Genomic DNA, 18254 nt, shown 5'->3' with positions numbered 1-18254 from the left:
TATGAGGGGAGCAGACAGAAGACTGCAGGGGAGGTAGAGGGCGGAAGAAGCAAGCAGGTGGGGAGTGATGAAGGCGGCATGAACAGAAGTAGGAGATCATATTGAGGTGGAGAGTCCTCAGACATTGGGCAAGAGGATGGGTAGATAAAAGCAGCCTGCAAAGGCCTCAGAACACTGAAAGGGGGAAACAAAAATGGCCCTGATTCTGCTCTTACGTGGTGAGACATACTCTGGCTGTAGAGGAGAAAGGGACTGAGGTGTATCTGACTGTGGAGTTGGGAAAGTCTGGAGGGAGGCCATCCAGGTAAGACACTGGAGGCTGGGGCGGAGCAGTAAATGTGGGGTTGGAAAGCAGTAGGCCAGCTCAGAGAACGTAACCAGGAAGGACCAGCAGGACCTGGTGACAATGTACACATATGCTCAGGAGGACAGACTCAAAATGACACCTGTTACATCTGGTAACATTCACAGAAATAGTGAGGGTGGAGAGTGGGTGTGACAGGGTAGGATTTCAGAGCAATTACTGTGTGCCTGGCACTTGGAAACAGACTTCATCATCCTAGGGAGCCCTCATTCTACTGAGATAAATCTACACGTTCTCTCTGCCAATGAGTCAGTTCCAACTCACAGCACTGTGATGTAGGCTGCTTTATTAAAACAGCTTTCCTGGCACACTGCTTTAGACTTCTGACATATAGTTGGTGGGACTGGGCTAATGACATGAACGATGTGAATGGCACCTTCTGGATTGTTGTTAGGTGCTGCTGAGTACAACCCACAGTGACCCTATGAACAACAGACCTGAACCCTGTCCTATCCTATGCCTTCCTCACATTTCCTGACACACTTGAGTCCACTGCAGTAGTCACTGTGTCAATCTGGTTGAGGATCTTCCTCTCCTTCACTGACCCTCTTTCTGAGCATCATGTCCTGCTCCAAGGAACAGCCACTCCTACCGATATGCCTGAAGTATGTGAGGTGAAGTCTCATCATCTGCCTCCAAAGAGCACTCTGGCTGCACTGTCTCCAAGACATTTGTTTGTTCTCGTTGTTTGTCTGTGGATGTTCAGTGCTCTTCTCCAACACCACAGCTTAAAGGCACCAATTCTTCTGTCCAGCTCTCAGATGTATAGCAAGTGATCTGAAACACCATGGCCTCAACGAGATGGATGATAGTCCTCAAAGTGACATCATTACTCCTCAATAATTTGGAGAGCTCCCTAGCAGCAGACTTTTCCAGTGCAAAAAATCTCTTGATTTCCTAAATGCTGCTGGTACCAAGTCTATTGGTGTGGATCCAAGAAAGATGTTGACAGTTTCAATCTTTTCTCCATCTATCATGATGTTCCCTATTGGTCTAGTGGTAAGACTTTTTGTTTTCTGGATGTTAAGATGCAATCCATACTGAAGGCTGTATTCTTTGATCTTCTGCAACAAGGGCTTCAAGTCCTCCTCAGGTTCAGCACCTTTCGGGGAGAACATGTAAAACAGGGTGTGTAGACTATTAATGAGGGGATGGGTTAGTCTTGCCAATTTTAAACTGAGATTTAGAAAGCAGAGAATGGGAATCTTGATACCAATGACAAAGCAGCAACAGCAGGGACTACATTGTATGTCCTTCAGGGCCAGGGATTTCTGTGTGAGCAGGAGACAGATGGAAACACCTTCACAGCAGTGGAAAACCAGAGTGAGTGCTGACTGGGACAGCCACCTCACAGGGCCAGGGCTCACTGTCTAAGCTAGTGAAGGACTGGGAGGTGGGATGCAAGGGACAGAGAAAACTATCTGTCAATCATCAGCAGGACTATGAGAGCTTCGTAATACTAACCTAAAGCTTCAAGGCTGAAGGTTGAAGGGCTTGTAAGCATACTTGAGCTGTCCTGACTTAAGACCTGCACCTGGTTTCCAACCTGAATTGTAACCTGTTAACTTCCCTAATAAACACCATACAGTGCAAACAGTGAGGAGTTCTGCATTGTCATTCCAACAAATTAGTGGATTCAGCAGCAGAACAGTGAGAGCCCTGGGAGGTATGACTGGTGATAGAGTGTGAGGGCATGTCTAATGTTACAGGACCTCACATAACTGGTTTTATGCTGTGGATACTGTGAACGGGAACTATCATCCTTATGGAGTCGGTGGAGGTCAAGCCAGCTGTGTTCTTCAACAACCCTTCATCAGATTTTTGGGCTATAAATCACAATAGGAGGAGAATGCTCATTTTTCTCCCTCAGAGCTGCTGATAGATTTGAACTGCCTGAGATACTCAGCCTTCTGAAAAGCCAACACCACAACTTGCTCTGGATTATGCCACTAGAACTCCCTAAAGCTACACAAGATTAATAGCTACAAACCCATGGGAAGTTACACATGTGGAAAGTATGTTATGTCTCCAACAATAGTGAAGAGGTCAGGAGTCAGTAAGTTGAAATAATACGGGACACCTAATAATCTCTGAGCTCCACCAGGCTAACAAGGAACAAGTGACAGGAGGGTGCACTATAGCCCTAGAGAGGCTTTCCAGTGGTGGGTGCAAACAGTCTATTGTAATTTTCCCCAGAAGAGAAACATGCCTTATACCACCATGTAAGGGTCTGTGAAAGAACCAGAAAAGTGATACAGACCCATAAAGCAGAGAGCCTTAGGGAACGACTACCCTCAGCCTCTCCCAAAAGTAGCCCACTGCCTGTGAGATGATTTCAACTCAGTGAACATCCACTGGGGTTCTGGAAACATAAACCTTAGTGGTAGGAGATGGTCTTTCTCCCACGGAACAGCTGGATTTGAACTGCTGACCTTTTGGTCAGTGCAATATGCTACACACCAGCTCCTAAAGAGCACTAAGAAAGAAATGCCCTGCTTGCCCCTGGGCTAATCATTTCTCCCTCGAGGCACTTCTTTCTCTTATTTTCTCTCAGTGTGATCTGTTGTGGTTGTTTGCCTTTGAGTTGAGCACAACTCATACAGTGACCGTATGAACAAAAGGCCTGTCGCCTTTCTACAACTATCGACATTTATGAAAGTTCAGAGTTTCCAGAGGCGTATTGTTTAGGAAGTAGATGCCACTCCAGCTTCTAAACCTGTCATAGTATGTTATTGTTATGTGCCATTGAGTTGTCTGTGATGCATAGCGACCCTATGTATAGCAGCTCTGAACCCTTCCCTGTCCTGAGCCAGTCTCACTAATTTCAATAGGTGGACACAACCACCTTTCTGGGTTAAGCAGTCCTGAGGCCTTCAGGACTTTCTTCCACTTCCCTCATGAGCCTTTGCCTTTTCCACTTTCCTGCTTATACATCTTTCCCCCTTGCCTTTCAATCAATCTGGGTGCCCACTGTCTCTGTGATGGCTGATGGGTTAGTTCTCTGGGATGATTCTTGGCCAGGCTGAGAAGTAAAAAAAAAAAAAAGAGATGGAAAGGAGAGATAGGCAGAAGGAAGAAGGGAATAGAAAAATCAGAGGAGGGCACAGAAAAGTGGACGCAGAGTGGGGACAGAGAAACAAATGCACTAGGAGAACTTAAGGAGCCCACCATGTGTCTTAGTGAGGTGGCCAGGCTGCTCACAGCAAAGGGATGAACGTGGCACAGGAACCAAGAGTCCACATGAAGTCATGTCTTCTGTTAAGAGCATATGTGTTGATGCATGAAAACCTGGATCTAAGATGACAGTAAAAATCATTATTTTAGCTAGAATGGGCTACTTGTTGCTCTACAGATTTTTTATTTTCTCCACTTTTTTCTTTTTAAATGGTTATATACCTTAAATGTCTTACCACAAACATCTTTTCTTAATAAACAATTATTGTTTTGGCAATTTCCATATAACTTATTCCTCAAATTTGGGTCTTCTAGCAGTTTACTTAATCTAGAACTCATTCTGGAAGCCAAAATGGTACAAAAATACTCCAAGAGATTTTTAGCACACACAGATGACATCTTAATGATAGTATGTATCTGTAATTACAGTTAGCAAAAAAAGAATGTACAAGAAAGTGGGACAAATTGCTTAGGGGGTGGAAGAAGAGTTTTCCAGCTTCAACAATGCAGTATCTGAAGTATACTAGAAATCCCAATGGTTACTGAGATCTCCCTGTGTCTTAGTCAAGAGGAAAGTGAATACGAACCCAATCCAAAATGTTCAAAACTACCGGAGTGCAGAAACAGAAAATGCCAGAGAAGGGATATAAAAAGGGGCTGGGATGTGGGAATTTAGAAGCAAGGGTGGAAAGGGATAGAGGGCCTGGAGTGAGAGGAGTGGAGGAGAGAGGCTTAGGTGAACAGGACCCTGCGGGGCAGTAATGTGAGCATGGCAGGTGGCCCACTGAGCAGAGAGTTCAGAAAGCACCTGAGGGAGAGCTCAAAGGCAAAAATCGACATCGTGCCAGAAAGCTCGTGCAGTACTGCTTCTCTGGGGGGAAGGGAGGTTGGAAAGTCAATTTCTCAAATGATCATTTGTGCCTCTCCATGCAGGCACATTGCTAGGCACTATGGGATCAGAGAGGGGGAGTGCTGGTGACTTAGTGGTAAGGAGTTGCACTGCTAACACAAAGGTATGTAGTTTGAATCCACCAGTCGCTCTGTGGGAGAAAGATGGGCATGCGATCCATGCTTCTACAAACCCACAGGAAGGTTAGGTGTGGGCTAGTTCCAACAGGAAGATACCACCACCACCACCACCACCACCACCAGGGAGTGAGAGAGGAAAGCTCTGATGGTGTAGTCAGAAAGGAGTTGCACTAACTCAAAGGCTGCATGTCTCTGGCAGTTCAAATCCACTAGGGGCTCTGAGGGAGAAAGTTCGGCAGCCTCCTTCCATTGAGATTTACAATCTCAGAAACCCAGCGGAAGGTCACTCTGACTTGGAACTGACGTGAAGTCAGTGAGTCAGAGGTGATCAGAACCCCAGAGCCATCTTCTTGGGCCTCAGTGAAGGCTGCATCGACCTCTTCCACTATTTCCTGCCTCATGAGCACTCATTCATTTTCCCTAAACAGCTTTCTTCTATTAAAGTGGTCTCAGTGCTCCAAAGTCCACAGGCTGTGGTCTAACTGACGTCTGTGTGGATGTTCAAGTCTCTGAGGATTATGGCCCAGGTAGGGAAAGAAAGAAGGCTGGGGACCAAGAGCTAACACTCACAGAAGGACTGAAGCAGATCCAGGTGAAGACAAGGATGGGGAGGTGAAGCTGAGGACAGTGCAGTCCATAGGGATGGGAGGAGTAGAAATAGTTCTGTAGGGAAGGGGCTAATTAGGATTGTGGAGACAGTGTGGAAGCTTAGCCTATGCTGGTGAGAGTGGTGCTGATAAGAGCTGAGGAAACAGGGATTTCAGTTAAGGCAGTGTAGATGGGTGTAGGGCCACTGGCAAGGAATGGAGTGGGAGGGCCTCAGGAGACAGGACTACTGTCATTACCCCATAGCTGGCTCTCATATGACCTCAAACTTGGAGTGTTTACATCTGAGATGACCTCCTGGAATACATGCTGGGCTTCAGCCTCCTTCACAAAGGCAACTCCCACTGCTTGGAATCTCTCTGACCTACTTCCCTACCTTCTAACTCCTTGCAGAAATCCAACCACTTTTCAAGACTCAGCTCAAGCTTTCTCTTTGCCAGCTCTGTCTGATTTCCTACCCCATCTACAGGGTTGCTAGCTTTTGTATCATTACTCATATCTTGCCTTAATCGGAGCTTCTTTTTATGCTTCTTTTGTTTACTTAACTGTAAGCACTTCTGAGGAATGGGATTTTGTCTTATTCATCTTTGGATCTCTCTTACAATCTAACCCATGTATCATGGAGAAGTCCCATAACTGTTGAATTAAATGGTTCCTCTCGCTCCCAGGAGGAAGGAATGAGAATACTTTTGCAGCACCTATTACAATTCGAAATAGGCAGCACAGGTTTATGTTCCAAAAATTCCTTGGCAAGATATTTTCAATGGTAAAAATCTTTCCACAGACATAACACAGGCCACTGTATCTAGAGCCAGTGAAGTGTCTTCAGATCTCATGCCCTCTGTATTGTGAATGGCACTCCTCTGGAATTCATGCTGGGCTGATGACACAGGCTCAGACACAACAGAATGAAGCAACTTGGGAACAAAGGGCTGCTCTGACCGCAATCCTAAGGTCTCTGCCTGGCGCTCATCTTTTTTAGAATTTAAGCAGAGAATATCTGATGATAACATTGGCACTACACTAAATTACTTAAATGTGGTGTCAACAGATCAGATGTCAAACAGTTCAAATACTTAAAGGTTCCTGTGATCAGGGGTGTACTTTCCTAATAAAGTATCTTTATGATCTCATCTCCTTGTTCCCATCATGAAGCTGCTGCTTAGAGTGAAGGATTTTAGATGTAATGTATCTCAAGACATCCCTAAGCCCTATGGATGAAAACTATGCTGTTTATACCCAAGTATCACTAAAATGTCCTGTATTTTCTTTGATTCTGGGGCAAGCTGTCAATCTTAGTTAGTCCTTATAACTCTAAACTACTCAGATGGTAAACCAGAGGATAACTTACACTGACTTTTATTTATTGAAAAGAAAAAATGGCAAGATCTGGGATTATCTAAAGACCAAGTTTTGTGGTAAGAGCTTAACTACCAGAGGGCTTTCATAGTAAAAAGAGGACATCTGTGTGACCAGGGTTTGAGGTGAGGGGATGAAACACTGTTTCTAAGGAATGTGTAGGTTTTCTAAGGGTGCTGAAAAGTTAAGTTAAAAAGTTAAGTGGCAACTGTATATCCTAGGTCTTCACAAAAGGCAGGCCTACCTTAACAATAGGTGGTTCTCAAAGATGGAAACTGGCAAAGTCAAACTGGGACAGTCTTTAAGAGCCACCTGGTGAAATGCCATCACTTATAGAAGGGAAGAGAAAAGCCCAAATAGACTAAGATATTTGTCTAAACAATTTGTGTATAGAATTAAAAGCAGAATCAAAACTAAAATCTACAACTATTACTAAAATAATAAAGAGCAAAAACAATAACATCACCAGCACCACTTTAGAAGCTTACCATATGCTTTGAAATGTCATATAATCCTGTGAGGCAGGGAAAATAGAATCCCAAAGGAAAGAAATTGAGGGCCAGGGAGGGTAAGTGAATTATCCAAGGTCAAACTGATTATCAAGGGGATGCATGTGTTCTAAAGTACTTTCCACTGTTGCTCAATTTCATTTTAACAGATTACAAGGAAGAAAAGTGGCTGCTTGAGTTTTTTTGTGAATTCCAGTGAGAACCAGCCCTGCACTGTGCTCGTTGTGATTCCGGAGGCCTTAGGAGCAAGTTGTTTAAAAAAATAGTTGCAACTCTTCCCCTTCCACCTTCTTTGCAACACGATTTACATTGTTGTTCTAATTACCTTTGAGTAGAGCAAGACTCACAGCGATCCTACGAACAAACTTTACAACTACTGACATTTATCAAAATGCTTCCTATGGATACTCTTCTTAGGAGGCAAAAACATCCCAGAGGCATGTTGTTTAGGGAGTGTCCCCGTCACCTTCCCTGAATCTCCGCTGGCCTTGCAGCTTAACCAAGAGGACACAACAGAAGTGACATAGCACTAACTCTGTGCTGCAGTACCAACTGTAAACGTAGGCCTTAAATTGCACACTCCTGTTTTCTTCAAAGCCTGCCAGAATCATATCTGAGCAAGCCCATGCTGGTCTGATGCAAACAGACAGACTGCACGAATCACTGCCAAGTGGGTCCAATTGTCCCAGCTGAGGTTCCAGAGATGTGAGCAAGCTTAGTGAAAATCATCTGTGCCTAGGCCAGATTAGAGTAACCTCTCTAGTGATGCATGTCCAGAGTATGGTTTCACACAGGAACCACTTCAGTCCTCTGCGAGGAATTTGCCTTTCCACTTCAGACACATTAAATCAGGATCTACATTTTAGCAAGACCCTTCTATATCTGGGGAGCCTGTTAAAATGCACATTCCAATTCAGCATATCTGGAATGGGAAGCCAAGTTTTCAGCAGGGTGTAAAGCTGGAATGAATTGGTTTGAGGCCCTGGACCTGAGCAATGATTTATGGCCACTGTTGTTTTACACACCAAGTTTTGGGGTGATATGTTATACAGCAAAAGCCAGCTGAGATATCCCTCAAATTCAATGTCTATCAGGTACTGGGTAAAGTCTCCTCTCCTGGTTTTTGCTTCCTATGTGATAAATCTTTCCTTTAAATATAGAACACTGAACACTTACAGGGCGGGGCTGAAGCTCAATGTGGTACAGAAGAAACTGGTGTCAGTTTCTGCTCCAAACGGGGCTGCTAACTTTCCGCATCTCTGCCTAGATAATCACGGTCTAAGAGAACCAACCACACAAGCTCTTTCCCATCTAGATGCAGGGATCCTGCAGAGGACACACCACGGTGAGGGACATGTACAAATGAATGACCATGTAGACACGTTTCCAGGTAAAGAACGGCAGGGAGCGACTCACCGAGGGCACAGGTAAGTTGCCGTGCCGGCTGAGAAAGGAGTTAGAGACGGACACACTGATGCCCTGAGTGGCACTGCCGTCCTCAGGCGTGAAGGTCACTTTAGTTTGCTGGACACAGTAGGAGACAGAGGAGAAGGAAGAAGCAGCATAGGAGGCCTGCTGGATAGAAAGGATAAGAGATGACAGGAAAGAAGGGCGCAAGGCAGAGAACAATCAGGCACATTCGTGTAAAGGCGAGCTACTCAGTTCGCCTCGATGGGAGGGGGCTGTTCTAGACAAGGGGAGCTTTTTGGATCAGTTCAGGGATCAAAAATACCTGCTGAAGGCTACCTGAATAAAAGGGTACCCTTCTTCTAAAGGCAGATTTTAAAAGGCTGACTTTCCTAAGAAGAGTATCCATAGGAAGCAGGTGGTAAAGTGGAAATAGGACATGCAGGCCTGAAACCATACAGACTGATGTTTGAATCCTGCTTTCGCAGCTTATTTAGGGTTGCCCCCCACCCCCATATGAGCAGCACAGCCCTGAGCTGATTCACTCTTCATGAGTGCAGACTGGGAGTCAGGCTGCCTGGGTCATAATCTGCACTCTACCGTTTGGTCTTCCTAAAATTCTTCATCTGGAAAGTGGGGTGGCATTAGCACTGGCTGCGGAGAGGCCTCTTAGGGGACAGAAAAGGAGATGGTGAGTGTAAAGTACTTAGAACAGTGTCCACCACAGAGCATAGGACCAACAGATGAGGAATCATGACTACTGTCTTCCTGAAATGGGGACTTTCTGAATGTGCTTTTGAGAGCGGGTATACTGCTGAGCAGTGTGGCGTGTGTCAGCTAGCACATCCAGGCTTCTGTGAACGCTGGTCACTTCTGGCTCTGGGTTCTAAATAAATCTCTCAGACTCTACCTCTTTTGGCCTTACAAACAGAAATTTATGATCTGACAGTTTCTTGCTATCGTCTCTCAGTTTCAAGTAGCCTGAGCCTACTTAAAACGGGCAAGGCAGGAACTGTAATGAGGACTGTGTGAAGTCATATGCAAGTCCCATCCTCACATGCGGGAGGTGTTCAAAGACATTGGTTCATCTCCTGGAGCTCTCTGCTCACCTCTCCCACAGGCAGCTCACCCACAGCCATCAGCTTGGTGTCAAGGCTACTTGTGCTGCCTGAGGACAGGTGTTAATCCCAAGTGTGCTTATACGGGTTGCGTCTCCAAATACTCAGGAGTCTGGAGAATTCCCTGGTATAGAGATTAAGGATATCAATGTGTACCTGTGGACATGGGCAGGAGAGTCCCAAGAATACTTCAAAATGATGGAACCCAGTTGCTCAGTGGGGATGTTAAATTTTCTTGCACAGAACCAATTTAGGTGATAAATTCTTAGGGCAAGCATTTATGCAAAGGTCCTTTTTACATGAAATATTTTTAGAGCAACTGATATTCCTATTTGGGTATATTCAGGTGTTCACAGAGTGGGCAGGGACAGCACGAGTCTGACTGCAGATGCAAAGCTGAGAACCAACAGAGCACTGCATATGCAATTCTGCTAGTTAGTGGCAGAACTGGATCACAAGACAGGCTGGTTCTGATTCTTGCAATGGAATAAAATTACAGCGCTTGGCCAGCACTGTGATCTGGAGACTTCTGAGTCCTCGATATAGAAACTCCTGGACCTGCGCAAAGGCTCGAAGCCTCCAGCTGGCACTGACCTCTAAGAAAAGGCAGGATAGAACCTTCATGTCCTTTTGCAATGGACAAAAGTTGGCCTCACTAGTCACACTTACATTCTTCTTATTAAAAATTTATCAGACTGGCCAGCATACAAGCAAAAAAGGCATATTCAGCTTGGAAAAAGCGAAGGGCTCCCTTCTGTGCTGTCCTCTTTCTGGAGAGCAAGGCTAGATGCCATGCTTGGATTCTGAAAACAGATCAGAGTCCACTGGACTAGTTAACTGGCTACAAAAGGAAAAGGCTCAGAGGCGGACAGTGGGGCTACCAGAGCCGGTCAGCTCAGCAGGACAGCCTGCCCCGTGGGGTGACTTTTGCTTCACTATATAAATATATATGTATATATGTAATATATATACATAATATATATGTAATATATATATATAAAAGTCCTTAACATGGGAGGTTTTTTTCCTAAGAGAAGGAAGGGTGCTACTCCTAAAATACAAAGAAGCTCTGTGTAAAGCCATCCTGTTGTCAATAGAGCTTGTTTTCACTGGGCCATCCCCGGCTGGAGCTGGACTATCAGTACCTCTATAGAGTGTGGTCATTATGTAAATTAAGTTCACAGATGGCCTGTACACAGACTATGCCCTGTGCTTTGATGAAGTCTCTCCTTTTTGGGAGGTTTATGTTACAGACAAAGAAAAGAGGGGAAATAAATACAAGGGACCATCAACAGAGAAAGCAACTATTCTGAATCCCAGTTGCATGAGGATGCTCAGGGAATGAAGGGCACCTCGGCCACCAGGGTGGGGAGATGGCCAAGTGGGAGCCAGGCTGCAGGTGAGCTGCGTGGAAGGACATGAAAATAGCCAATGGGAGATGGAGAGTGTGGCACATGTGCTGAGGGCCCTGACAGGGAAGAAAGCAGAAGCAAGCCTGCCCCTTGGGAGGACCATGATGCTCCCAGAGACCTGCTGGATTGGAGATTCTGGTCACGAAGGGCCGATGAGAACCGGGAGTGGGTCGCTTACCAGCTGCCGCTGTTTGGGGGGAAGGGCGGGCGGCGGGGCCAGTTCCTGTGTGGTGTCTCCACTGGTGAAGGAGTCACTGAAGCCGTACACTTCCATCAGGTGCTTGTTCTTCTGCTGGTAGATGTGCTCGTTCTGTGGCGTCTGGTAGAACATGGAAGGCTGGGGCTCTGAGTAGTCTTCGAGCAGCTGCATGTAGGCCAGCACTGCAAAACAGAGAGGGGTGTGGCTAGCATGCAGCTGCCTACGGCCTTGGCCACCCTGGGACTTCCATGCAGGCTGAAGCGGGGCTAAGGGGTGTCACCTAAGACAATCCTGAAGGAGGTCAATCCTCCTCCTCTCACCAACTGGGCAGGCTGGGCAACTTCCTTAAGAAGCACATGGTGGCATTTCACTATTGTCTTCAAAGTGCCCCCGTGGGTTCCAGTCAAACTGAGTGACCCCAGGGCTCTAAACTAGGACTCAGGGGGTTTAGCAGAGCTCATCAACCCCAACTTGCACTGCTCTCCATTCCTCTCAGCCAGCTCCAGCTACAGGATCCTTTCTCAGCTCCCGGAACAAACATCCTTAGGGATTCTGTCAATGTTCTTCCTCCTTCCTGTGACCGGCTCCTTTCCTTTATGGCTCAACTGTGCATTAAAGGCAAGCTTATCAGGATGGGCCCTTTCCCATTAATCTCCAGAGGGGCCTTTACTTGTTTCTGTTTTAGCACTACCCTTGGTTTGCACTCCTGTGGGCTTCTGGGGTTTTTTAATGCCTCCTATTTGACTGAGCACCTAGTTCATGCTGGACACTTAGATGCTGGGAGCATCTATGGAAACCCTACTATCTCAGAGCTGATTCTGATTCATCGTGACCCTCTAGGACAGTGCAGACAGCCTCCTTTTCTCCTGTGGAGTGGCTAGTGGCTTCAAGCTGCTTGATCTTTGGTGAGCAGTCCAACACTTAGCTCAGTCCCTGCACAAGACTATCTGAGACCACCCAGTGCCCAGAAAACCAAATCCTCTGTCCTTGTGTCTACCCATGGAGACAACAGACAAACATGGTACATCATTAGGGAGAAATGTGTCCTGTGTTGCCCAGATCAGGGCACAGCCTTTCATGCCATCTGTGGTACAAAGGCTGGGAGCCAGGCAGTGGGCCAGGTGCAGAGAGTCCACTGGCATAGGGAGACTGAAAGGAGATGAGGCTCTCAGGCAGGGGGCTGTGTAAGTAGCGCAATGAAGTAGGCTTTATTCAGAAGACGACAGACACCCACTGAAAGGCTCTACTCGGGGTTTGCCTGGAGCCAGTTTACATCTTGTGTTACATTCTAGTCCTGCTGAGAGTGCTCAGGGGTGAGGTCACCACTGGGGTGCTGGAGGCACTGGGAGGTAGTCTGGGTTCAGGATATATTCTGAACGTGATCTAACAGGATTTATGATCTAACCCACAATAGCTGGCAGTCCATGAGGGCAGGCTCTGGCTCCAGGCTGGTCACTGCTGTATCAGTACAGTGGCAGGCACATAGGGGATGTTATATACATACTTGTAGAATGAGTAAATAGAAAGAATACTTATCTGTGAGCACTCATCCCTAAGTGACTTGCTAAACCAGAAATGGCTTTATCAGGCTAGAGCCCTGGGGCTGTGTCTAGGAAAGTACCTACTGGACAGAGAAGAAATTCAACTCTCCTCATTTATCTAAAAGGCTACAGACCATCCTACTGAGAAGGACAAATGATGAGGAAAAAAGAGACTTACTTTCAAACATAAGCCCTGTGCCCTCTTCTCCCTGAAACTCCTTTCACAAATCCCAGCCCTTCCCTACCCTGCTGAACTACTGTCTCCAGGTGGAGCTGCCTGCACCTACATGGCCACCCAGTGGGCAGGCTGAGCTCATCTGCAGTGTGTCACCTCTAACAATGAGACCACCACTGCTAACAGCAGCAGGGACCTCCCCTGCTCAGCAAGGGGAGAAAGTGGGGAATAAAGAGCTCAGCTGTCACGTCTCAGGGACCTCATCCTCAGTGGCAACTTTACCCTGAGGCAGGTGTGGAGCCTGCAGCCCTCACGTAGGGGATGGATGTATGCTTCACTTGTGATATTTTAGGGTTAAGGATCAGAGAAGCCCCACTACCCCTAGAACCAGAGCCTTCTGAAAACTCTGGCTTGAGTCCAGAGGGTTCCAAGAGGCACAATGTTTGGAGCAGATCGCATGGCAGTCCTGATGGTGTCCTTTATGAAGCCATGAGGGCTGGCTGAGTGTAGGCCCTGTCTCCAGTCTCATTTGCATGGACCAACTCCATCCACACTGGGCCTCCCCGCCACTCCCCTAGCTGTCTCTATGCCTTCACACAGCTCTCAGATATGTTCAAGTCCTGACCTATCTTTCCCTTCTTTAGGTAACAGAGAAAGAGCCGAGCTGTTAGGACAGCCGCTGTCCTGAGTTCCCACACAGACTTTTAGAGAAAATGTACCTTATGCTTCCTTGACACATAGGCTGCATCAAGACTGAATATTAACAGACATACAAAGTTGCTTGCACACACTGTAAGGTGACAATGAAAGTAGGGAAGGAAAAAGGGATTCAGGTTTGGAAGCAAAGGAATTTAAGTCAGTGCATGGCAACACAAGGAGGGAAGCATAAATCACTCCCTTGGATTCCATTTCAAAGTGCGAGGCACAACTGCTGGGCAAGCTTGAAATTCAGACACCAAGAGCAAGTCTCAAAGAGAGTTTGCACTCACTCACTTACTGCTGTCAAGTCAGAACTGACTCACAGCTGACCCTATGTCGGGTCTGCAGGAGGCTGTAAATCACCTGGGAGGAGACTGCCTATCTTTCTCTGGTGGAGGTGCTGGTTGATTTGAACCATCAGAGAGGCGCTGCTTTGGGTTAGGGTCTCAGCGCCCCACAGACTGTGCTACCAGAGGTTCTCTTTTCTACCTTTAAGTAACTACAAAGCCAGGGGCTTATCTGCAGGCTTAAATTAGTCAGAAAGTTAGAGGGCAGAAAGGCTTAGATGAGGATAGTCATAAAGGTATAGAGGATTTATCTTTTTCTTCCCTGCATCTCAGTTCAGATCCAGGTTGTAGGAAATGCTCTTTCTGGGTGTTTTTTTTTTGCACCTTGTACTAAGAAAGGGGATTCAAAGCTACATTCTGTTTGTAAAAAGGAAATAAATTAAGAATTCAGTATTCATTCCAATCACTGCTGAGTAGAAGTTGGTATTAAAGGTGAACAGGATGAGAATGTGGTAATCACACAAAAGCAGCTGCCATTACAATTAAATCAAAAGTGCAGTTTACATTCCCTCTAATCTAATCACCAGGCTGTTTTTAAAAATATGCTGCAAAGTTCCTGAGCAAGATAAACTCCTGTGAAGATGACCCTCATATGCCTACCAACTGTTCCCTTAAAAGACTAAGTACAACTTCTGCCTGGCCAAAACAGGGAATTTAAATAAAACTGTAATCTTTCCAGAGGGGCTCTATGACCTCTGATGCTAAATTAGAGACAAGCTAACCAAGAATAGTTCAACATCAGTTATATTTCACAAACTTCTTGAAACAATAAGGGCAAATTCAACAACAGCCCAGCACAATGACTCAGAAACTAGAGTAGCGGACGGACGACAGCACAGGCAGGTGCTCCCAAGGACACCCAGAACGATGGGAGCTTTAGATGGGCAATCCTGAAACCTGGTGCTTGTCCAGCCCAAGCGGCTTGCATGGCTGCCCTTGGTGAGAAAAGCAGTTCCCAAGGATGAGGATAGGCTATGACATTGAGACTGTACAAGTGAGAGACACGCCCAGTATTAGCAAAACAAAAAATCTCCAAAGAGTATGATTATTATTCATTTCTCAAAGCAACTTTTGTGAGGTGTTTTTAAGGGGAATTTGGGAGCTGTAGCTAGTAACTCTGCAAGGTTCCTCCAGGAGGAACTGTGAACTCAAGATCAGAATTAAACCTTCTGTGTGTCTTCTGTTTGGGACACAGAAAGACTGCTTGAAGCTGGACAGAATCTATTTAGAGGACAAATCCTTTCCCATCTAGTGAGGGAGGTTGTGAAACATATTGGTTTCACACTGGGAACCACAGCCCCGGTCTGAATTCCAGGTTTACTACTCTCTTGAGTGTTGACTGGACAAAGTGCTTAATTCTTCTAAATGTCAATGTCTTCCTCTAGAAAATGGAAGGTAATGTCTATCTCACAGGTGGCTGTAAGGATTAAATAAGACAGTGTGTAAAGTTTTACTTCAAGGTAGGTTGCAACTTAAATTATTCGTTTTCAAAAGGTTTGTTGGCACGTATATTATAGATACTGATGGATGGGATAAAGTATCAAAATGGATGCAAAAATTAATAGAAATTGATTTTCAGACATCCGAGACTTGAAGCTGTTCAGAAGGATGAAGGACTCTCCCTCTCCTTCCTCCTCATGCCAGTCATGTAGTGTAAGACTGCATGGTACCTGTTCTGGGGGAGTAAGAGCTTGCTGTGCTGTTAGAGTTAACGTGAAATGAAGCCGCCATGCATTCTGAGTGTAGAGGAGTCCCAGAAAAGACTAGGAGGTGAGTCTAAAATGGAAGGCTCAAGTCAAGGTAAAGATGATGGAGGAAAGAGGCCAACAGCTCTTGAGACATTTCCGTGAGCAGAGAAGAGTGGCATAAAGGCAGAGAGAGGTAGCCCCTCTACTTTATGCTTTTGTTTTTAATGAGTACATTTAACGACAGATGGAAATGGCACCATTAGCCCTCACTTCTCCCTCAGCTGGAGGACCACACCACATGAGGCCATTACATAAGGTCAACACCCAGTGAGGAGCTGGGGAGTACATTAGACCCCTAGCTGCAGCCTCTTACTGTCTTTCTGACCCAGACTGCCCAGGAGGTCCTCAGAATAAACGCTGGTGGTCAAAGAAGCTAGGTCTCCCCTTCTCTGAGAATGAAGGGGCTTTCATCTGGGGACTTGCAATGGGTAGGCAGGCAGGCCTAGCTTGCTGAAGTGATCTGTGGTATGCTTCGACTGAGGTTCAGGAAGCCTGGAGATACTCATGTCCAAAGCAGAATGGGGAGAACTGGTCTGCTCAAGGGGAAGACAGAATTGTATTGTGAAGTTGAGGGGGGCAGGGTAGGGACAGAGAGACAGGAAATTCTCTAAAATGTGGATTAGACGAGTTAGCAGAAAATGAAAAAATGCTAATTAGGAATTTTAGGGCAAATTAATAGTTGAGAAATACAGTAAAAAACGGTCCCTTCGCTACTGGGCTCTAATAATAGCAAAAAGTAAACCCTTGCCCAGCAACTTCAAATTTCAGGTCATGGGGTGAGCACAGTATTTAGTGCTTGCAGCAAGATGACAGACAGAATTGGCACCTGGTTTGTCTCTCTAAATAGCCACCATATATACTTTTAGGAACCCACTGAAAATGACTGCGTGTGCTGAGAGACCACTGGTTTAGAACTTCCAATGTCTCCCTAACTCTACGCAGAAGATGTGGTGGTGCGGTGACATTGTGTCACATGCTCAGGTGGGGAGGGTCAGTGGCTGACTCGTGAGAAGGAGCAGCCTGGAGTGCAGGCCTAAGCTTCAGCTCACCACACTTTTATAAACCTTGATTTCTAAATGCGGCCACCAGTATTGCCAAATCAAGGCTCCTAGAAGTATCTGAGCACCACTAGTCCTATCTCTAATAAAATAATAAAGCACTCATCTGGTTTTGGCCTAATTCTTGCATCAAATATACCATTTCATATTACCAAATGTGCCTCCTTACAGCTCAACAAAAGCTTACTGTGTTTGTTTTTCTTCTCCGGTAGAGGAGGTGGTTTTTCTGGGTCACCAGCTGAATCAGGAACAGTGAAATCACCCACAAACTCAACAGAGGCTGAGGAAACTCCTTGCTGAAAGGGGTGAACAGCAGCAAAGGGTGTGAAGGAGATGGGCTGAATTGAGGCTGGGTTCTGCAGGTCATCCTCTGAGATATTGTCATACTGTGAAGGGTGCCGCTCGTAAGACACCCGACAGCCAGAACTGTCCGTGGTCTGGGAGGCTGCACTCCTTCGCTTCTTCTCTGGGAGAGCAGGCGGTGTGTCTGTCTGTTGCCCCAGGGTCACGTGTTCTTCCGGCTGGGGACAGTTGCCAAAAGACAGCTGGAAAGGTTGGCCAAGAAATGGAGACCCAGACTCCCCCAAGGACTCTGGCAACGGGCTAAGGTTACAGGCCACTTGCTGAGGTAACTGGTCTGCATTAGAGAGGTCTTGCTGGAGGAATTCATAGTCAGGATCATAGTGATCTATGTTCATGATGGGGGGGGAAAAAGACCTGTTAGTCACAAGATGCAGCAGAAAAATCACCCCGTTCTCCTTCCTTTACCCAATCATACTCTCAGAACAGCAAAGTAGTCTTCCACTTCATCTATACAGTGCTCTTACTTTACAGTCTTAATTTTTCTCTTTGATTATAAAAGTGAACCCATGGGAGTACCACTGTTTACTATCCTACTCTACATTTTCCCAATTTCTTGCTTAAAAGATGTGACCACTGTGGAAAATAAACTATATTAAAAAATAAAAATAATCCATAATCCAATATAATTGTTGCCTGCATTTTGATGTTTTTAAGAGTCTTTTTTCTCCCAGGATTTTCTTTTTTTCTAAACCAAACTGAGAAATACCAAATAAAAAGTCTTAGATTTGTTTCCTTTAAGTACTTACTTTATAATTATTAGTATTTTAAAATGTTATTTGAGTGAAAGTTTAACATGGCATATAGGTTTTCCCAATCCCTAAGTGATTCTAAATAGCTACATGTTACTTCACCAAAATGTATTATAATTCAAAATTTCCTACTAACAAGCATTGGTTTCTAGTATTTTACTACTTCTAATAATGCTGAGACTAACATCCTCAGACAGAAATCTTATTGTAAATCTCTTATTATGTTCTTAGGATAAGTTCTTAGAGCAATATGTTAACTCAAGGGATGTTACAGCTTCATCCTCTTTAAATTTGTCACCAAATGGCCTTTCTCATGTTCCTGCAACCATTCCAATACAAATTCAGCACTGATGAGAAGTCAGCATATACCACCAGCCTTCATTTAACCTCTGGCAAA

The 18254-nt window shown here is 45.5% G+C and overlaps 1 protein-coding gene across 1 annotated transcript in view; it reads right to left on the bottom strand.

Moving 5' to 3' along the window:
* RAPGEF1 (Rap guanine nucleotide exchange factor (GEF) 1) overlaps positions 1 to 18254 on the bottom strand; it is a gene marked incomplete at its 5' end in the record, with an annotated part of 86264 nt that overhangs the window by 32995 nt on the left and 35015 nt on the right. Inside the window, 2 exons of the mRNA XM_006892598.1 lie at positions 11157 to 11359; positions 16933 to 17433. Coding sequence (XP_006892660.1) covers positions 11157 to 11359; positions 16933 to 17433 — 704 coding nt within the window. The remainder of the gene's footprint in view (positions 1 to 11156; positions 11360 to 16932; positions 17434 to 18254) is intronic.

The sequence above is a fragment of the Elephantulus edwardii genome, unplaced genomic scaffold (assembly GCF_000299155.1).
Source record: "Elephantulus edwardii isolate Elephantulus edwardi_28Jun2011 unplaced genomic scaffold, EleEdw1.0 scaffold00116, whole genome shotgun sequence".
Classification (NCBI taxonomy): domain Eukaryota; kingdom Metazoa; phylum Chordata; class Mammalia; order Macroscelidea; family Macroscelididae; genus Elephantulus; species Elephantulus edwardii.
Note: the sequence above shows the minus strand (reverse complement) of the source record. Positions and strands in the feature narration are given on the sequence as shown.